The sequence below is a fragment of the Pelobates fuscus genome, chromosome 1, assembly GCF_036172605.1.
Source record: "Pelobates fuscus isolate aPelFus1 chromosome 1, aPelFus1.pri, whole genome shotgun sequence".
NCBI classification, from domain to species: Eukaryota; Metazoa; Chordata; class Amphibia; order Anura; family Pelobatidae; genus Pelobates; species Pelobates fuscus.
Window position 1 is genome coordinate 288,083,151 of NC_086317.1, and position 23,297 is coordinate 288,106,447.

General features: G+C 38.3%; 1 protein-coding gene across 2 annotated transcripts in view; it reads right to left on the reverse strand.

Moving 5' to 3' along the window:
- Positions 1 to 2,228: 2,228 nt before the first annotated feature.
- Positions 2,229 to 23,297, reverse strand: part of ALCAM (activated leukocyte cell adhesion molecule) — a 72,776-nt gene continuing 51,707 nt past the window's right edge. The window contains exons 12-16 of one of the 2 annotated variants that reach the window (XM_063444609.1): positions 22,679 to 22,811; positions 20,853 to 20,891; positions 20,282 to 20,387; positions 4,615 to 4,731; positions 2,229 to 2,930 (exon numbers count right to left, since the gene is read on the reverse strand). In XM_063444609.1, coding sequence (XP_063300679.1) covers positions 4,644 to 4,731; positions 20,282 to 20,387; positions 20,853 to 20,891; positions 22,679 to 22,811 — 366 coding nt within the window. In that variant the 3' untranslated portion in view covers positions 2,229 to 2,930; positions 4,615 to 4,643. The remainder of the gene's footprint in view (positions 2,931 to 4,614; positions 4,732 to 20,281; positions 20,388 to 20,852; positions 20,892 to 22,678; positions 22,812 to 23,297) is intronic. The other variant, XM_063444610.1, reaches the window with a different exon arrangement.

The following is a 23,297-nucleotide window of genomic DNA, read 5'->3' on the forward strand; positions in this document are numbered from 1 at the left end:
AGAGAAGTGGACAAGTGAGTATTAAGGGATAGACCCAGAAAGCTCAGAGCAAGTGCAATATTTGACACATTTGTACCAAGCTCAGAGTGCTTTGCATATTACTCCCTTAGTTAACCAGCTTCCATTCACGCCCGGCTAACCTTCCATTTCTTAGAGCAGACCTGCCCCCCTTTCTGGGGATGTCCTCTCCCTCTGGTCAGGGCCGATTGCATGATTCACTTTAGTGAACCACCCTTTTACAAGTCACCTGAAGCTTCAAAAATCTTCATTGGGGTGGTGCCATCCCCAGAAAATTGGCACTTTGCTTGTTGTCCTTAGAGTCAGGAGTTGAAGGCACTAAAAAAAAGTGAGCTTAATACCCATTTTTAATCTAAAATCCTACACATTGGTTGCTTCTCTCTTTTTATCCCCTTTGGAGGAGATGTTACAGAGGAAGTGGTGTGATGCTGCCTTAACATCATAAAAGTTTATCTAACGGAGCCAATAATGTATAGGCTCCGTTACATGTGAGTGTTTTTGAGCCTTATCTGTAATCTATTGTGGCTTTTTGACCATCTGCACTATTCTTGTCCCTCTTTTTTTTATTTTATGTATTTGACGTTCACCATATTACCAAATGTGTGGGTTAAGTAAAAACCCCTGCACAGGTTATACCCATATAACACTCGACTAATAGGTATATTTTATACCATATCTTGGCTTATTTGACAGACGTGTTTACACTTACATAACTCTTGCACCATTAAATTATAGCCGAGTATGACTAGGTTGAATTTAAGCTCCTGTACCCTGTAAAAAAGTCAGCATTACAGAAAACTTTTTTTGTGTGGCATATCCATTATTCATCCCTGCAATCAGTAAATAAAAGAGCAGAAAGACAAATGAAAACACACTTACAAAAAGAAAATCATCATATTTTTTTTTTTAAATTCCAAGTGATCTGTGACAGTCACGTAACATTTCTGCTTTGCAATTCCTGAGACCACCACAAACATTGACTTTTTTTGTAGTAAACACAGTATTTGTTTTGCAGAAGATCAAAAAAAAAAAAAAATTCTCTGCATTTTCTCACATTACAGTTGTCAATCATTTTTTAATAACATTTTAGGAATATTGAAGAGTCTACAATTTATAAAGTTGCAAACTGAATATGTAACAAAAATAAAAAATACTTGGGTATTTTATTGTTTATATAATGGTTGATAAATTACGTACCAGTTAACACAAAGGGATATGAAGGTGCATTCATTATCTGTAGTGGTTTAATACAAGATTAAAATAAACAGTTTAAACCCAATTCTGCAACGCACTGCGAAGCAGTTGCCATAACAACAAAACAACTTAAAGTTTGGAGCACCAAATTGCGTTATGCTGCAAGCTAAGTGAATTGCCAAATGTGAACATTGGCTCTCTAAGGTTGTATGGGTTGGAACTAAAATAGGGGCAAAAAGCTCATTTTTAAAGTCTCTTTCCAGTGCTCATCCTCTGGTTGTCTGCAAAGCAGGGGGATATACAGCCAGTTCTAACTCGAAGGCTCTTATTTCTAATGCAAAAATAAATTACTTGATCTCTTTCTCCCATTTAATCATCTGTATGCAATATAAAGAATTGGGGAGTCAGTAAAACTCTTAGAACTGGGGTCCATCTTCTACTAGTTCCTTAAAATGTTAACAGCTAGAAAAGAATTAGCAGCTGCCAATGCTTCAAACTTTGTAGCAGCATACCCACTTGTAAAATATTGTAAAAATCCAGATTTTGTAAAAGAAGCATTTAGCAACATTATAACTTGCTGCCTGACATAATTTAAGATATGGCTAAATATGGTCAAAATATGACTACACAAAAAAAAAAAAAAACATTTTTTTAGTGGTAACTTACATAAGGTGGTCTCACTGAAAACACATAAATTATAAAGTAAAAGTTATGAAAGCCATTTTACAGCTAAATTATAATTGACGGAATATTTGCAATAAGCAAAAATAACCATAAAAAAAGAATTAATATGTATACAAGTAACAGTATGCAATATAAATTATATGGGGGAAAAAAATCCACTGGGCACAAAAAGCAGCTTTTTTAGTGACAGCTGAAACTATATATGTGTGTGGTGTGTGTAATAAATAAATATATATATATATATATATATATATATATATATATTTATATTTTACACAAATTTATTTGTAATGGTTTATAATCCCCCCCACCCAAAAAAAATAATTAAAAAAAAAAGCAAGCTGTAAGGCTGTGAATAACAAATACAACTAAATTCCAGTCCTTTTAAAATTCTTAAAATATGAAAGCACATTTCTTTTTGATGCATTTGTAAAAACAAAAAAACAAAAAAAAACACAAAAAAAAAAAACGGGGTGGGGGGTGGGCAAACTCTATGCTGTTAAGTATTGTTATAACCCATTCTGCGCCAAGGAGTCAGATCTCAACTAACTTAATTATTGAAATAATGTTGATAAATTGAAGCTGTTCTTTGAATGATTGTGAACCAGCCTTTACATTGCAATTAATTCCTTCTGCAGTTTCACTGATAGCAAACAGATGTGAAACGTACCTGTGCATCAAATAGTGTAATAAAAATAATAACATTATGCTATACATCCAATTAACAGCAACTCCCAGAACAAAGCCTTACAGTGTATAAAAATAGCTACGTAAAAAAATTTACATAAAAGGCAAACAAAACAAATTTTCAGTGCAGACATTTACATAAAAAAATAACAGAACACAACATGGTAAGCTATCATCATGGCTGTAGGAACAGTTTTTGTTGATCCATTGCAGGGATAATTTCCTTGTAATCCTGTGACAACTTGGTACAAATTTTGTAATACTTGAACCATGAATAGTCGCAGTTTCTTCGCATAATCCATAATTACAGTCCACATTCATGCTTCAAACTGGTCATTATTATTTCCCTATGAATATAAAAACACACAATTTTTATTTTTTTACAATAGACAAATGATTAATGTTATTATACATTTTACACCTTAAATCAACTAAAAAAGGCTTACCAAAGTAAAAGAGGGACACACATAATTACTTAATAAAGTCAGAACTCATAAATGTTTTTGAATGTCTGGCACTGCGGTGATAGGTAACCGAAAAGTAACAATTACATAGACCAAACAGATTATTTAATGTCTGGGAAAAATACAATAAACAATGATCTAGTCTCAAAATCTAAATCCACTCTAATTTATTCAGATTAGGAAAATAAAGAGGCAGTAAAATGACTGAAAGCATGAAAATCATTACCAAAGTGAGAATTGCAAGGAATTCAAAAAATTAAAAGTTAGAGCAAAAAAAGCCAAATTCGAAAAATTGAGTAATTTAAGCTTAAAGTTTTGCCATTTTGGCCTTATAATTGCAATTCACTTTACATTCCTGGCAATTGTCACTTTACTGAATAAGCCAGTTTGTTAAACAAGTATTCTGAAATATTCCAAATCATGATAAGACTGTTTGTTTTAAATGATCACTGGAAAGTAAATTAATCTTGAGTTCATAACCTATAGAGGAACTGTATGTAATTGCTTCCTCATCCCCTCCAACAACATGCTGGGTGATCAGAGTATACATTATATGTGGGGCATATAAACCTGTTTGCATACATACAGACCTCCTCTATCTTCAAAAATAAATGGAAGTTTGAATGTGACAAATCATTTTGAACTAAAGGTCCAGTGATCGTATTACAAGCTGTAAAATACATCTTTCCCTGTCAGATAACAAGTGGAAAAGGAAAATAAAGCGTGTGCCTCATATAGACGACAGGCAACCTGATATAACCATCAAGACATGACAGGACATCACAGTCAAATAACTTCCCTGCGAGCAGAGTCTCCTTAAAAGTATTGGCACAGTTACAGGCTAAATGTAGTCCCTGTCTTAATGTGTCATTGGCAATGCTCACAGAGCAGCAATACCTGATATTAAAGTAAAAGAATGGATACAATTCTTGTAAACCTATATTAAAAACATTGCCCACATCCACCACTTATCTGAGTAAGATGCTGGTAAGAAAGTTCATGCTCTCGAAATTTCTCGCATTCACAACTGTAATTCTCTCCTAATTGGTCTCATCAGAAACCATACTCCCGCCCTACAGTCTAATGAATAATACTGCCAATTCATTTTTCTCTTCCATCCTTCCTCTGTAAACCATTACTGTACCCTATAGGATTCAATCCAAAATATTAACTTAACTTCAAAGCTCTAATCAACCCCCGCTATATTTCTTCACTAGTTCATAGATTCACCCATTCTTGGTGGGCGACCTTCTAGTTTGCCATTACCTTGCCAATGCATATGTAATCTATAGACAGAACTGCAAATGTAATTAAAACATTAACACATGTCAGAGGCAAGCACCCGCAATGTGAAATTTAAAGCTTTTTCAACTAGGACTATGAAGACCAACTACATCTTGATTTGCAAGGACAAGTTTGTGAAAGGAGCTTTCATGGTGTGCTAAAAAAAAAAAGCAAAGTTATTTCTGGACGGATGTTACATTTCAATCTCTGTTTTGTGATCTCCTACGTGTTTTTTCAAATTACACAAATATTTGGAATACTGAAACATTTACTACAAGCCCACCTTGAGTACTCTGCAATCTGTACACTTTCTTAAGCTTCTGATTTGTGGTTGTTTTCTTCCAGCTTTTTGTTTTCTTCAGTGTTGCCTAGTTCTTTTCCTACATGCTTTGACGCTGAGCTGCAAATAAAAGCATTAAAACAGTTAATAAAATGACTTTCCACTGCTAAGATACTACCGTATATACTCGAGTATAAGCCGAGTTTTTTAGCACATTTTTTGTGCTGAAAAACCCCAACTCTGCTTATAATCGAGTCAATGTCTGTATTATGGCAATTTACATTGCCATAATACAGACTGGGGGCTGGCAGCGAGCGCTTACCTCTCCTGCCAGCTCTCTTCTCCTCCGCGCCGGTCCATTCAGCACCTCTGTCAGCTCCCAGTGTAAGTCTCGCGAGAGCCGCGGGGTCATAGTGCGGCTCTCGCGAGACTTACACTGGGACTTGCAGAGGGAGCTGACCGGACCGACGCGGAGGAGAAGGGAGCTGACAGGAGCTGCAAGAGAGGTAAGTAAATGCTCTCTGCCAGCCCCCTCCTACACAACCCATGCCACTGGACCACCAGGGAGTGAGAGCCCCCCTCCCTGCCATGTATCAAGCAGGGAGGGGGGACGAAAAAAAATAAATTATAATAAAATATTAAAAAAATAATTTTATTTTTTTAAATAATTTTTTAAAAATAATAAAAATGCCCCCCCCCCCCCCCCCCCCAAGGCTCTGCAACACATACAAAAACACACACTGCACTCATTATATACACTATACACACACTGTAAATAAATATTCAATTAATATAATTTTTTTAGGATCTAATTTTATTTAGAAATTTACCAGTAGCTGCTGCATTTCCCACCCTAGTCTTATACTCGAGTCAATACGTTTTCCCAGTTTTTGGGGGTAAAATTAGGGGCCTCGGCTTATATTCGGGTCGGCTTATACTCGAGTATATACGGTAATTTGAATTAAAGGCGTGAGAGATAAATTGCTCAGTGTGTCAGTGCACTTTAATGCAACAGAAGAAAACAACTAATTTTAGCACACTACCTATTCTATTAAGCAGAATAATTGTACTTTGGGGGTGAGATGATCACCATTTCAACTAATCAATAACAGTCCGTTACTATACAACCTCTATACCTTTAGGGTTGGAATATTGCATTCTCAATGAGTGGATCTGAAATAGTTTGTGCCACTTGAAAACTATTTTAGAAAGGAGTTTGACATGTAGAATCCCATCAATTAAATTACAAAGACAGAATAGCCAATATTTTAGAAGAACATTTTACATAAAAAAACAACTCTTACTTTCTTAATTTAATGCGTCTTGCAGACACACATTTGCACTTCGAAAAATTTTAAAATAAATAAAAAATAAATAAAAATCTGCTCCCTTTATCATATCCACTGAATCAATTTGAAGACAATCTTAAAAAGATTGGATATCAATGTTTGAAAACAGAGCACTGTATACATCAATTTTATCTCTGAGCCATATAACAGTGCATTTAAATAAAAAGCTCTAGAATTAGGGGCATGAGATAAATAATACTACATGTAAAGATAAATAAACTAGTGGTAGACTCCGAGGACCAAAAATAATACATTCCTCCGAGGTGTTTTTAAAGGAGTGACAAATCACATGAAGAAACATGAGAAAACATTCACACAAGAAAAAGGCACTTTCTTCTAGATTTATTTGTGGAGTCTGAGCAACATTGCCAAAATTACTGCTTTGACAGATATAGATAGACATTATTAAGCCACTCTTTTACAGATACATAGTCCATGGTGGAAAACTTTGTTAGGAAAAATATAAACCTAATATGTAATTGTAAAATTTTGTTTTGAATATGTTTATTGTTATCACATAAAGACATCGCAAACCTGCGATTAAACATAATGTTGCCTGCGCAGAGGCTCTTTATAAGATTAATTGCAGTATTGCCTGCGCAGAGGCTCAGTGTGCTGAAATGTAATTTGTGAATAAGCTGTTGCCTACGCAGAGGTCCAGTATGATTTTACAGGATGCCAATCATCGGTACTACCCTAGCATTTAAGTTCAGTGCTGCACTGCTGGTCAATTATAGCCTCTAGTAATCTATTTGTCTTGCATATTGAATGGGGAGCTTAAAAATAAAAACGTATGTTAAGAGCAAATACAGGCGCAACTAGTTGCTTGAATCGTACGGTGCGGTAAGCATATATGGCAGAGGTATTGCATCCGTCTGGCGATGATAAATCTTGTCAGTTAGTATTATAACAATGTCTGATTAATAGTACTATGCGAATGCTATGAAATAATGTACAAAAAGAATAATATATAATAAGAAATTAAATAAACTAAAAATGATCAATCTGTTATCATGAGGGGCATATACGATTTCAAGCTGTGGTGACTTACTGTTCAATGCAGCTGTCTGGTTATTAAGTATGCGGTTAGAAACGACTTTACAGCCTATTATGCAGCAATCTGTGAGTATGTGTGCATCAATAAGTAGTATCTATCCTTGGCTCCTAGGGACGTTATGGCAGAGCATTGTAGGTTAACATAGAAAAAAGTAAGAACTTAACTTGCTTATAAAATGTTTCTGATATGAATTACCAGGGAGCTTTCCCTTTGTGAATGTCTAACTGTTTAGGCAAAACGAATCCTAACTTGGTAGCCGAGCAATTACTTAATGTACCGCCCTGTACAGCACATTTTAGCTGAATATGTATATACTAAGGAGCAGTACATCGTTAAGCAGTAATAAGGGATATGAACTTAGACAAAGCTTATGCGTTTTTAAACTAGAGTCCTACATGTTCCGTTAATTCCCCACGGAAATGGGTGCTGATGCAATGTTCATATATGGAGGTGAGAAGGCTTGGTGAGGTAACTGTACATGGCTGGAACAGCATGACGGCCTGCGTGACCGTCTGTGAGGAGTCTCTTACTGTGTCACCATCGTACTGTCCCTGGGTCGCCAGGCCTCCGTTCGTCCCCCCTGAGCCGACTCCCGCCAGCCAGCCGGGTCCCCCGCGGCACTGTGGGCACTCAGGAGCGCAAACCGGCCTTTGGACCCAACCACAAAATCCGCGGGTCGACCGCTCCCTGCACCTCCCCAGCTGCACGTGAGTCCACTTGGAGCGCGCACTCTGCTGTCTCACCCGCTGCCGGCCTCATATTTGGCGCTGGTGGCTATCCCCCCCGACCACCGGTCCGTCGGGAGGGGCAGCGTTTGTCCCGCCCCACCGGGCTCGCGACATCAGGGACAAAAGCTCTCCGGGGACCCCACAGACCCGGAGGCTCAAGCGCCCACTCCACTAGCGGTCAGGGGCCTAGCTCGGGGGTCCGTCTGGTGCCCTGAACCTCCAGGGCCCGCACGCGGTGTTCCGGTCAGCCTCCCTTGTGTAGTCTTCTGTGTTCCCTCTCCTGTGGGATAGGTCTGCAGGCGGGCCCCTGTCTGGTGGCCTTTGCCTGTGTAGGGGATCGTGTGGACCCCACGCGGTATCTACCGCCCTGGAGTGTGTCGTCCCCATACGGCCGGGATTACCCCCACCGGCCGGGGGGGGAGCGGGGCCGGGCCCCCCCTTGCGGCTTTTGCTGTCCTCAGCGAAGAATTGCCGGGGTTCAGATGTCCCTGGCCCGTTGGGCTGCTATCCGTGTTACTACAGGTGCCGTGCATGTCCAGGCTTAATTTGGCGTGTAGGCCCGCTTTAGGAGTTTCGATGTTCCCATCTCAGTACCGGGTTCAGTGTGGTATCGTCAGGTAGCTGATCTGTTCCTCGTCAGTAATATGCAGAGGGATCCCGCTTTATCGTATTTTGTGTGTTCTTTTTAGCCGTTTTCCTGGGCTCAAGGCTGGGAGACATGAGGTGCTGCTGCCATTCAGCTTGGCGGCCCGGCCCCGCCCCAATTGTAAAATTTTGCAATACAGTGACAGGCTCCTTTTGCTCCCTAACTCCGGTCAACCGAACTCTGACTGAATGATAATTTACCTTGATGCTTCAATAAAAGTCAGCCTAAAATCCAAGGTATTTAAACCTATCTTTGATTGATTACTTTGGGCCACGGATGAGCCCAGTAGCAACTAGTTCCGATCAACAAGAGTGTTAAGATATTTATTACGGTATTTATATTTATTTTTTTAAAAAACGATTTTACACTATTGTGTTCTTTATGTCTCTCTTTTTCCTTCATGTATAATTCGAGAGGACATATGTATGTATAACATTTTATTACACATTTGAGTGCACTTGAAACACTTTGCACTTTATTATAAAATATTGCACTAGTTGCACTTTGTATCACTTGGGTCTTAAAGACACAGCGCACCTTATCATTTTATTGTATTCATAAGAGTGTTAAGAGATAGGAAAGAGGAGACTGGAGACCAGACCAGACCAGTATGCATAATTAGGAGCTTTGGATATGTATGTACAGAAGCACAAATCCATGTACCTGTTTTTCATGAACTTAATAGTGGTCTCAGACACAAATTATTGAGTCAAAAACTGATACCTATGATTATCTGAACCCTATCTGCGGATGGGAGGTTAGGAGTTTGTTAGGAATTACTGCAGCATGACTAGTTAAAATGGTAGCACTAACTGTCATAGCTAAGAATTTTTAAACTGACTGTGCAATATCTTTTTTTTTAATGAAGTTTATAAAATTATACAAACAAAAGTAAATAAGAACATAATCGGTAAAAAAAAATAATATATTGCTGTCTTAGTGGTGACCAGGGGGGAAGAGGGGAAGAGAGATAGACAGACAGACTCTCTCTCTCTCTCTCAATAAAGCATTTACATTTTCAATCTACACAGGTTGACTAATGAGAAAATCTATGTGTTGGCTGAAATGTTTTACAATACATATTTCATTATTTCATTTCTAAACCTTATCCTTACTTTCATTTCTCTTTTCTTTGCGTTCTTTGCTGCATACTTTCTCTCATTCTTAACAAGATTACTACGTCTTTATTTTCACTTAAGTTCTCATATTATACCAACGGCAGTAGAAGTCCATATTGTGGTACTTATGGTCCAAAGACTTTCTTCACCATAACCATCACAATAAGCTCTGGTGGTTAGAGTATTTTTAACCCCTTCAGGACCGCTGACGGTTCAGGACCGTCAGCGGTAAAACGTGCGTTTGGACCGCTGACGGTCCTGAACCGTCATAACGGTTTGGGGCTACTTACCTGATCGCCGTCGGTCCCACGGCGGCGATCAGCTCTCCTCCCGGTCCAGGGGGACTGCCTGTCTTCCTGGGCAGTCCCCCCTCAGCAGATCAGGACCCTGCGGCCATGTGATCACTCGATCACATGAACGCAATAGGTGTCCATGTGTCTGCCTGCAGGGGGACTGTCTGTGCTGACAGGCAGTCTCCCTGCAAGTGGAAAATAAAAAAAGTAAAAAAAATAAAGCAATCAGTGTAAAAAAATAATAATAATATGTATGTATTATATATATATATATATATATATATATACACACACACACACACACGTATTATATCTATATATAATATATGTATATGTATCATATATAATGTCATACTAAGTGTATTTTTATATTTATATATACGTATATTAATATAAAAATACACTTATATTTAAATTACACACGAATATATACAATATATATAATTACTATATATATGGTATATATATATATTATAAAATACAAATAATATGTTAATAAAAAGAAATAACAAAAAATAAAAAGAATTTTTAATAATTTAAAAAAAATTATATATAGGCAATATATGTAATGATATATATATATATATATATATATATCTATGTATAAATAAATAAATACAAATACGAAATATACATATGTCCATATAAATAACAAATAATTTCATAAATATACACGTAGACGTCAAATATATAAATATGCATATATATTAAAATTCTACGTGCGTATTTATGTAATATTTTTACCTAATTAAGTAATTTTAATGATTGCAATTTGAGGGTCCTGCCTGCCAACCCAGGCCAAAAGTCCAGATAATTTAATTTGCTAGCACTGTGTTTAACCCTGTAACTTTCTATGACACCCTAAAACCTGTACATGGGGGTACTGTTTTACTCGGGAGACTTCTCTGAACACAAATATTAGTGTTTCAAAGCAGTAAAACATATCACAGCGATGATAGTCAGTGAAAGTGAAGTTTTTTGCATTTTTCACACACAAACAGCACTTTCACTGAGGATATTATTGCTGTGATACATTTTACTGTTCTGATACACTAATATTTGTGTTCAGCGAAGTCTCCTGAGTATAACAGTACCCCACATGTAGAGGTTTTATAGTGTTTGTGAAAGTTACAGGGTCAAATATAAGGCTTGATTTTACTTTTTTTTTTTATTGAAATTTGTCGGATTGGTTAGGTTGCCTTTGAGAGCGTATGGTAGCCAAGGAATGAGAATTAGCCCCATGATGGCATACCATTTGCAAAAGAAGACAACCCAAGGTATTGCAAATGGGGTATGTGTTCAGCCTTTTTTAGTAGCCACTTAGTCACAAACACCGGCCAAAGTTAGCGTTTTTTGCATTTTTAACACACAAAGAAATATAAATGCTAACTTTGGCCAGTGTTTGTGACTAGGTGGCTACTAAAAAAAACTGGACATACCCAATGTTGAATACCCTGGGTTGTCTACTTTAAAAAAATATGTACATGCTAGGTTTGTTTCGGGGATTTATGACATAACGGTGTTACAATGTCACTATTGATACATTTCAAATATATATATATATATATATATATATATATATATATATATATATATTGAAACAGCAATTTCCTACTTGTATTTATAGGCCTATAACTTGCAAAAAAAATCAATAAAGCATGTAAACACTGGGTGTTTTTAAACTCGGGACAAAATTTTGAATCTATTTAGCAGTTTTTTTTCATTAGCTTTTGTAGATAAGTAAAAGATTTTTCAAGTAAAAGTCCAAAAACATGTTTTTAAAAAAAAATTTCACCATATTTTATTATTTTTTTTAAAATACCATATATGACATAATACAAATAATGGTATGTAAAGAAAGCCCTCCTTGTCTTGAAAAAAAACAATATATAACTTGAATGGGAAACGTAAATGAGAGAGCAGAAAATTACAGCTAAACACAAACACCACAAAAGTGTTAAACCTGCTCTGGTCCTTAAAGTACAAACATCGCAAAAACAGGCCGGTCCTTAAGGGGTTAAGATAACATCCCTTATGATATTTATCATTTCTAATACAACTTAAAGGAGCACTATATGGTCAGGATCACAAACATGTATTCCTGTCCCAATAGGGTCAAAACCATCATCTAGTCACCCTGAGCCCCTCATGCCTTCCTAAATATAGAGATCTTACTGTATTCAAGTCTGGAGCTGCTGGCTCTGTCCCTGTTTCCTTTAGACCTGCCCACCACTATCTGCTGACATAAGCAGAAGTGGTAGCCTGATCCAATCACACTGCTTCCCCATAGGATTGGCTGAGACTGACAAAGAGGCAGACAAGGGGCAGAGCCAGCATGATTCAAACACAGCCCTGGCCAATCAGCATCTCCTCAGAGATTAATTGAATCTCTATGAGGAAAGTTCAGTGTCTGCATGCAGAGGGAGGAGACACTGAATGTTTGGATGCATTTTAGGCAGCCATGACCCAGGAAGGATCTCTAACAGCCATCTGAGAAGTGGCCAGTGAAGTTATCACTAGGCTGTAATGTAAACACTGCATTTTCTCTGAAAAGACAGTGTTTACAGCAAAAAGCCTGAAGGTAATGATTCTACTCACCAGAACAAATTTAATAAGCTGTAGTTGTTTTGGTGATTATAGTGTCCCTTTAATGTTACAAATCTACAAGAATATATATTTAATTTATTGATCGCTTTAAATTATAGAAGAGGTATTATTAGGTGTTCTCTAATCCTACTTTAAAAAGATTACCATCTACTTTAGCTGTTGCCATTTATGTGGCATTAAATTGTACTTGAATAGTTATAAATGCTCACACACTATTACAATTCCACTGGCATGTGGGAAGTTTAGATCTAATAAGTAATTTTGTACTTTTCCTATTTAAGTGAGCTTTATTATAGAGGAGGAATGTTTATTGAGAAGCAGTTTAATTTTATCACTGAAACTCTATAACCGTATCAAAAATGCTCACTCCATGTGGATTCTGGTCACATACTATTAGACATGACGCTCCATAACAGTGCTGACCAATAACATTTGTGCTACTCTCACTTTGTCTATACAGCACAAATTTCCGGAAATGTTCTTAAAAGGACACTATTGTCACTAAAAGAACTTTAGCTTAATGAAGCCGTTTTTGTATATAGATCATTCCTCTGAAGTTTCACTGCTCAATTTACTATCATTTAGGAGTTAAATATTTTTAGCCACACCTACAATGGTTGTGACTAACACAGCCTGGATGAAAACAAAATGGTTTTATTTTCAATCAGTTATAACTTAATGTTTTTAGCTCATGCTCTGTAAATTAAATTTTAATTACAAGATATTAGAGCAGGAGACAGGAAATCATAAATTAAAAAGAATTTGCAAAATAACGGAAACTTTAGATCTCTTTTCACAGGAAGTGTTTAGGAAAGCTGTAAGGTCACATGCATGGATGTGTGACTATGGCCGCATAAACAAAGTGATTTAAAGGAACACTATAGGGTCACGGAAATAAACATATATTTTGGATCCTATGGTGTTAAAAACACCATCTAGTCCCCCTGTTCCCCTTGCCCCTCTATAGTAAAATCTTACTTTTATTTCAGTCTGCTGCTGCTAGCTCTGCCCCTGACCTGCCTGTTTAGCTGACATCAGAAATGGAAAAGCATCACCCCATGGGAAAGCATTAAATTGGCTGAGATTGTCAAGGAGGCAGATCAGGGGCAGAGCCAGCACAAGCCATGCACAGCCTTGGCCAATCAGCATATCCTCATAGAGATTCACTGAATCAATGCATCTCTATGAGGAAAGCTCTGTGTCTCCATGCAGAGGGTGGAGACACTGTGCAGAACTGCTCCAGGAAGCCCTTGTAGTAGCCATATAATGAGTGGTCAGTAGAGGAACCCCAAGGACGTAATTTAAACACTGCCTTTTCTCAAAAAAACAAACCGTGTTTACTGCAAAAAGCCTGAAGGGCATGATCATACTCACCAGAACAAATACAATAAGCTGTAGTTGTTCTCGTGACTATAGTGTCTCTTTAATTCCTAAATGACATAGCATTGATCAGACTGCAGGGGCATAAACTATACAGAAGAACTGCTTAATTAAGCTGTAGTTGTTCTGGTGACTATAGCAACACAACCCTTTAATTGGCAATCCTTTACCAAATGTAAAAAAAACACCTTTGACAGAAATATGTTGTGCTCATGGTTTTTCATAATGCAAATGACAAATTAAATTAGCAGCAAGTCACAGTATAGGCACCCAGACCACTTCAGCTCAATATGAAGTGGTCTGGGTGCCAGGTCCCTCTAGGTTTAACCCTGCCTGCTGTAAACATAGCAGTTTCACAGAAACTGCTATTTTTACATATGGGTTAATCCAGCCTCTAGTGGCTGTCTCCATAGGCGTGCGCAGCCTATTGTATAAGGGTGTGCACCCTAAAGCACAAAAACACACGCCGCATATATATATATATATATATATATATATATATATATATATACTGCTGTGTGTGTGTGTGTGTGTGTGTGTGTGTGTGTGTGTGTGTGTGTGTGTAAGGAGCGCTGTGTGTGTAAGGAGCGCTGTGTGTGTAAGAGCGCTGTGTGTGTAAGAGCGCTGTGTGTGTAAGAGCGCTGTGTGTGTAAGAGCGCTGTGTGTGTAAGAGCGCTGTGTGTGTAAGAGCGCTGTGTGTGTAAGAGCGCTGTGTGTGTAAGAGCGCTGTGTGTGTAAGAGCGCTGTGTGTGTAAGGGCGCTGTGTGTGTAAGGGCGCTGTGTGTGTAAGGGCGCTGTGTGTGTAAGGGCGCTGTGTGTGTAAGGGCGCTGTGTGTGTAAGGGCGCTGTGTGTGTAAGGGCGCTGTGTGTGTAAGGGCGCTGTGTGTGTAAGGGCGCTGTGTGTGTAAGGGCGCTGTGTGTGTAAGGGCGCTGTGTGTGTAAGGGCGCTGTGTGTGTAAGGGCGCTGTGTGTGTAAGGGCGCTGTGTGTGTAAGGGCGCTGTGTGTGTAAGGGCGCTGTGTGTGTAAGGGCGCTGTGTGTGTAAGGGCGCTGTGTGTGTGTGAAGGCGCTGTGTGTGTGTGAAGGCGCTGTGTGTGTGTGAAGGCGCTGTGTGTGTGTGAAGGCGCTGTGTGTGTGTGAGGGCGCTGTGTGTGTGTGAGGGCGCTGTGTGTGTGAGGGCGCTGTGTGTGTGTAAGGGCGCTGTGTGTGTGTAAGGGCGCTGTGTGTGTGTAAGGGCGCTGTGTGTGTGTAAGGGCGCTGTGTGTGTGTAAGGGTGCTTTTAGTGTGTATATGTGAGGGTGATGTGTGTGTGAGGGTGCTGTATGTGTGTGTAAGGGCGCTGTATGTGTGTGTGTGTGTGTGTGTGTGTAAGGGTGATGTGTGTGTTAGGGTGCTGTTAGTGTGTATGTGTAAGGGTGCAGTTTGTGTGCTGTATGTGGGTGCTGTGTGTGTGTGCTGTATGTTTGGGGGATTGTGTGTATTGTGTGGGGGCCGTTTGGTAAATACCCCCCCTCCCTTCTTACCTTATGTAGGGAGGGGGGACCTTGCTGCTGCTGCCTTCCCTGGTGGTCCAGTGGAGGTGGGGGCAGATTTCTTAATATCCCCCCTCCCTTCTTACATTATGCCTGGGAGGGGGGATCATTTCTGCTGCTGCCTTCCCTGGTGGTCCAGTGGAGAGTGAACTCTAGCCTTGCAGGCTAGAGTTCACTCTCGCGAGATCTGTGCATTGCCGCGGTAACCGCGGCAACGCTCAGAATCCCGCGAGAGGACCCGGCGGAGCTGCTGGCAAGAGCTCCCCGGGTCCTCTCCTGCCTCCCTCCCTGCCTGTGGGTCGGTGGGGAGGGAGGCTTAGAGCAGAGCCGGCGCTCGGATAGCGCCGGCTCTGCATGAGCCGACAGGGGAGATCCCGAGATCTCCCCTGCCGGTCTCAATACATAGGCGTGCCGCGGGGATTAGGGTGTGCCCAGGCACACCCGGCACACCCCGTGCGCACGCCTATGGCTGTCTCGCTGACAGCCGCTAGAGGCGCATCCGCGCTTCTCACTGTGATTTTCACAGTGAGCAGATGCCAGCGTACATAGGAAAGCATTGAGAATGCTTTCCGATGGGCTGACTGAAGGCACACACGGCTCTTGCTGCATGTGTGCATTCAGCCAATGACGTCGGAAGGAAGAGAGTCCCCAGCACCGAGGGAGCCCGGTGCTGGAGAAAGGCAAGATTTTAACCCCTTAACCCCTCTTGAAGCCCGGTGGGAGGGGGCCCTATTAACACTATAGTGCCAGGAAAACGAGTTTGTTTTCCTGGCACTATAGTGGTCCTTTAATTAATACACACCACACACACACTTTATACGGATTGTGACCAGAGATCAGATATCCATGAGCTATTCTACTGATTCAACAAGATGAAGTTCGATCCATGTGGGAAGTCACACTACACCTCAGATTCATTTCAGAATGTTAGTAGCATGTTTGGAATGTTGGAACAAAGCTTTAAGAGTTACTTTGTAATCAAATTATTATGTTTACAATGCCCTATTTGGCATTATTCACTAGGGTTCTGCATAAAATAAATAAACAAAACTTTCCTGGAATGCAGCGCCGGGCAAATCTCCCCATGTAAGCTTCCACACCCCCATCAATATCACCACTGCCTGCTCGTGGGCCAATCAAATGTTTATAAGAGAAGCATTTAATTGGAAGTGCCGGATAGGGGAGGAAGTGTCTTTTAAAAAAAATCTTATTTTTATCAATGAAGGGATTTACGGAGGAAGCGCACAATGGGAGGACCCCTTGTTGGTGTCTGTTAGCAGCACACTGTGCATGCTGACGAAACTTAATTTTGTCACAGAACTGACATTAGTTAGCCCAGGACAGGGGCCTGCCTAACTAATGTTTGCCAGAGGTGCAACTATCCACCTGTACAAAGGTGTCAATATCTCTTTATGTGCAACATTTAAAACATAAAGACTCCTGTCACCATGACCACTTCTAAAAAGCAGGTTGGAGTGACCTTTTAAAGTGGAAGTGTCACTCCCCAGGCTTTTTAAAAATGTTTATTTATCACCTATATGTAACCAATATGTAATTGTGAGGTGTGAAAAAAATAATCATTGCTATATGCTCTGTTCTTTGTACATAGGGTCAACATGGAGAATGAGATGAGGGAAGAAATTAAACAATGTTTCTATTTCTCCTCCTCTGCACCTCATAAACTAATATATATATTTTAGAAATCATGGTCATCAGACAATACTATACTTCTCAATCTACATTTTATAGTAATAAAATTAATTAAAAACAAAAAACAAAAAAAACTTGAAGGTATGCATGCAGTCACCATAAGGAAATTTACTAGACCTATATTATTAGAAGTCAAAAAGGTAATTGCTTTGAATTCATGTATGCTGCTGACTTTGGCTAGATTTAGTGCAGTTTTGTGGATGCTTTCCTGCTGCTATGTGATTCTTTTTACAGGCTGCAATCCATAGAGCTAAGAAGGATTTGAGCTTGAACAGCCAATACAGCAGGCAGTCTATGAAAAAGGCTGCTGGGTTATCAGTGAGACACCAGACCATTCCATTATTAACCTCTTTCTCAATATTTTTTTTTTAGAATGGCTTACTCTAATGTGAATATAGCATGGGCAGGCAACTACTGTATCAAACAGATTTTTTTTTATTGCTGTAAGTCTTTCTACAAATGTTGAACAAATCCCGAACTCTGGTAGCTATGGCTCCTAAAATGTTATTTTTGTACCTCTTTTGTAGCATTTTGAATCATCTCTTGGCTGTCTACTATGATCCTTTTTAAATATTCAATTGCTATTTTTCCATCAGGTTGCCGTTAAAAAAGCAGCTATCCCAACACTTGTATTGTTATTAATGAATAATCATATAGATCAGTCTGAAAACGCACCATAAAAGATACATTTTACGGTGGACTGTATAACCTTATCAGAGTAAATATCTTAATAAAATGCCATCTGGGACAGCAATGGGGATATATATCACTGAAAATGCCATGCTCTCCAAATAATGTGACCATCTAAATTTTTACTTTTGCTTTTGTCACAAAAAAGATAAAATATATTTTTGGTTTGCTATGAAAGGTTTAAATAGGGTTCGAAAATCTATGTCACACTACAATGAGAAAATTACCTGGAATGCATAACTCTTAACGTCAGCATCCTGTGATGCGGGAATCAGGTAGGAGAGTTAAAAGGGGGCAAGCTAGTGATGTGTTTGTAGAAATAGGGATAGGTCCAGACATAAAATTTGATGAGAGACCCAAGAGAGTAACTATAAAAGAATAGTTAGATGGTATTATACACCAGCTAGACTAAGAGCCATATTCCCCCAATCCTCTGATCGATGTTGGAGATGCAATCACCCCTCAAGCACTGCATCACACATCTGGTGGTCCTGCCCAGAAATACAAACCTACTGGAGGCGCATTTCTAGCCTCATACACACGATACTGGGAGAAAAACTGACCCCAACCCCAGATTCTTTCATCTTCCTTCTCCCACCACCAAACTTTCCCAAAGAAAAAACACAACTACTTCTACATTTGATAACAGCAGCAAACCAATTGATCCCTATATACTGGGGAAAAAAAAAAAAAAACGCCGCCCATAAGAGATTGGATTCAAAGAGTGGAAACAACTAGGAATATGGAGAAAAGTTGCTACACCCTCTCAGACAGATACCACTCTTACACATCTAGCTGGTCCAGGTGCTGCACGTATCTTCAGCATTCCTCATGAGGGGGGATCCCACACGCACCCTTGGGCAAGACGCAATAGCATGGGCAAGCTAACCGAAGGGGAAAACTTCCAACATACACTCCATACCATTCTACCAGGGTTATCTTTGTTCTTGTATTTACTTAAACATATCTTGATTCACAAACCATACAGACAATTATCAACAAATTCTTGTTTTCTATGTATTTGACGCATACAGATAATTGTTACTTCTCAATATTCTATGTATACAAAACAGTAAAATCTGAACCATGACTTTATACAAAAAAAAAAAATTTTTATAAGTCAACCATGTATGAAAACATGCCAGTTTGCCTGTCAATCAAGGAGGCCAGCCCACACACAGTGGACATACAGGGAGCACCGTTGTCCCTAAAAGTTGGACACCAGAGAACAAAGTCAGGCCAAAACCAGAACATTGGAATTGTCCTGCCAAAATCAGGAAGGTTGGGAGGCCTGCTTGAATGGTTACTATGTCTAACTATCTAGAGGGAGAGAGAGCGGAAAAAATTTTGTACCCAAAAATCCTTGCACCAGCCCTGCAAACTGTAATCATGATAAATAGCAGAATCAGAATATAGAAAATCTATGACCGCCTAAAAAGCTTCTGAAAAAAAAAATCTCATCTTTTATTATTATGTCTACCAGATGCAAGCAAAATAGCCAACACATTATTTAGATATACACTTGCAAACAAGTCAGCATAGAACCCACAACCACTGCCCTTTTTTCCACATACCTCAAATATATAAAGTCCTAAAAACATAACATTTTGGGTTTCAATAAGGATGTTTGTCTTTAAGCTTACCCATGATACCAATACTAAGGCAAATCACACAACTCCACAAAGGGCTATGTATTTTGAAAACACTTCTATTTTTTTTTTTAAAAAAAAATAACAGCAGCATAGCCATCAGAGGAACAGTACAGTGAAATGTAGTGGTTATAGGAGGGCTCTGGCACCCCTCCCCCTATAATTGCAAGAAGTTAAATCATGTTCGCTCAGGAGAGCCAATAGAAGATCTTAAACAGAAGCTTCCGACCGGCTTTACTACCAACAATGGAGGGGCGCCAGGGTACTCTTGGAACCATAACCACTACAATGCACTGTAGTTTTGGAGCTTGGATTGTTACTTTAAGTGTAGATAAACTGAAAACACTTCAATTCTACTTTTCATGTTTCTACTTTTCAGCAATTTATTGTACAACATTCTTAAAAAAGTGCAGTTATCTTATGTTATTGGCAACATTATAGCTATTATTAGAGTCAACTTCTATTAAATGGTAAAATGTTATCTTTAAATGGAAAGTTTTCCAAATTCCAGTTATATGATTAAATGCAATTACTTCTAATAGCACTTTAGTGTTACTATTATTCGTAACAAAACTTCATACAAGACAGTTACATACATAATGCAATAACTGTACTAACATTTTGTGATTTGACAGATCAGATCTTGAACAGATCTTCAAACTATTGTTAATCTGGAATGCCCACCATATAAAGATCTTACAACATTGCCAGTAATTTCACAACTATTTGGGGGTAATTATATAATGCATAACGGTTACAAATGATACTTTATTAAAATGAGTTTAACATTTATTAAAAATGTATAAAACTTGTTACTTAAATGATATTTGTAACATTATTGCAGTACACAACATTCAATTGGTTTAATTGGTTAAGGTAAAACAGAATGAATTTAAATTGACTTGGATTTACCTTGATTTCTTCATGTATATCCAGTAAGCTAATCCTGCTACAAGTGCAGCTAGGAGCAGGCCTACAACAATTCCAATAATGAGTTTTGCATTGTCGTTACTGTCCTCTGCAAAAATAAAAAAAATTGCAACAAATGAAATATATATTTAACATTTATACACAGCATTATTGGACTGAAAAGACAGAAATCAGAGCTTGTCCAGTTTTTTTTTTCACATTTATGATTGCACATTTATGAAGCGAAATATGGAGGATGACAAGAATCTTGCTTTATGTCACACTTGCAGTGCAGGCACATACTAACGGTCTTTCACATACATTCCTGTTTACAGATTTATTGCCATAGTATGCTAATTATACATTAATATATAGTATTATTAACAAAGTTTCACCTATACATATTTCACAGTCCGCCTTATAAAGTGATCTCATATCTCTTTAGTTCAAAAGAGCAAGGGTTTAAGGGTTAAATGCAACAGAAAGATAAAAGTGTAGATCTTTGTTTTGCATATAATTCCATTTTGCCATGAGGAAGCTATTGAGGGAAGAAACTCCTTGCACTAGTACTTACCACTTTTACCATTAGGCTCATCTCGGTCTGGGATGTAGACTGAAATAAAAAAATTGAGAGGCGAAATTAAAAAAAATATTTTTTTTGATGATGTATGAAAGTAACCTTCACCATCAGAATGTGCCTTTAACCTTAAAACAGTAAAATTACTCAGCCCATAGTGAAAGTTAAATAATTGAAAATTGTAATTTAATATAATAATTGAATTAAATATAGTTGTCAAATAGTGACCCAATCTTCAGAGAAGAATCCTCCACTATATGATGACAATGTTAAAATGACACTGCAGGCATCAAAACAACTTTAGCTTAATTAAGTAGTTTTGGCGTATAGATCATGCCACTGCAGTCTCATTGCTCAGTTCTCAGCGATTTGGGAGTTGAATAACTGTTTATGCAGCCCTAGTCACACCTCCCTGCATGTGACTTATACAGACTTCTTAAACACTTCATGTAAAAAGGCATCAAATGTTTATACGTCCATTATTGCTAATTCTGTTTAATCTAGAATTTCTTATCTCCTGCTCTGTTAATTAGCTTGCTAGACCCTGCAGATGCCTTCTGTATGTAATTAAAGTTCAATTCAAGTTTACAGAACATGAAATAACTTTTAAAGCAAGTTACATCTGATTGAAAATTAAACTTTTTTTTTGCAGGCTGTAAGAGTCACAGCCAGGTAAAGGTGTGGTTATGCCTGCATAAACAGAAACAAAAGTGATCTAACTCCTAGATGGCAGAGAACTGAGCAGTGAGACTGCAGTTACATCTATACTGCAAAGCTGCTTCAATAAACTGAAGTTGTTTTGATGCCTATAATATCTCTTTAAGTATAAGTATAGTTAGTTTGGGCCAGTTCACACTCCTGTTAAATATTATGCTTTTTACAGAGGCTTTTAACTATAAACCTCCATAGTATTGTAGTTTATTATTCATCAAATTTTTGTTTTTAAAAGTATCAACTAGTTGAAGCAGCTTTTGAAGGACGCGGCGGTGAGAAACTTACCATGACATATTGTACTAGTAGGTATGACCCACTTATTAACAGTTCTTAAGGTTTCTTAAGCATGACTGGTTAGCGATGCCATAAAATAGGTTTACATTACACTTGCTGTTGCCCATATTGGGCATGCTTCATCTGGCATCTAAACTTTACGGTGGATTCTGCTGTGAACTGAGCAAAAGTAAATGAGGCCCACTAGACATGTTCCCATTTGTTAAAGTGTTATTGGTGAATATATGCTGCTCTTTCTTCCTATTGCAATGTAAAATATATATATATAGTGTTTGAGTGTACTCAAGCAAAGTTTCCCAGACAGCAGAAGTGCAGCTGAGGTAGGTATGTTTCTGTTGCTCTGTATGGGAGGAACGTAGAAATGTCACCTACAAAGAAGTAACAGCTTTGCTTGAAATATTTGCTTTTACCCATTTATATACATACTTTCTATTAACAGGCATGCCCAATTATTCCAGTCACTCAGCCTTACAAGTTCTCTTCATGTTTCCCATCCAAAACAAAATGTAGCTTTATACCATTCTTCTACATTCAGAACTATTCTTTTATACTACATTCACGGCATGAATTATGGCAACATATGTGGTAAGTACTGTAAGAGAATAGCAGCATACAAATATAGCAGTGCCTTTAGCAGTACTGTCAAGGACCGACATGTGGAAAAAAATGCAACAACAAATGCTGACTTTGGCAATGGGTAGACTGATGTGCAAGACAATGCGAATGCGTAGTGCAGTGGCTACAATTTGGCAGGAAAAAACAAACATGTTGCAGGAGTCTTCATAACGAACTTCACAGTGAAATTCTTAACTTACTGGCTGATACATTTAGAGAACGGATTTCTCTTCCAAGTCTGTTTTCAGCAGTGCAGACTATAGTGACATTCTCTTCTGGGGAGATTATAATTTCAGCTGAATACTTTGCATTTCCCAGTGGTCGTTCATCTGTCTATATAGAGTGAAAAATATATTTAAAAAAGTTATATTCCTTGTATAGTATGTATTATTGAAAGCCACAGATGTCTGCCTTTTAGAAAATATTTATGAACTTTTCACAAATTATGTATTGTCGAAATTCGGTCTGCTGAAGAATCAATGATATGCAAATTTATGGGAGATGGTATATGTAATAGGACAATGTATATGTTTAGCACAAGTTATCAGAAGTGATCAGAAAAAAGCATACATGAAAAAAGCCCACAGAAATAAAACAAAACACGGTCATAAATGAGCACACGGAAAAATTGCCCTTGTGGAAAAATGCCCACATAGAATAATATGCATGTGTAGTATGGTTTAGCTTGCAAATGTGAAAATGTGTAAAGGTGAAAACGCATGCACAATTTAAAATGATATATATCTTATTTATGAGCATGAATAGATATTACAGATATTTTAAACAATATAAAACCACAACGCAAATTGTTGTATATGA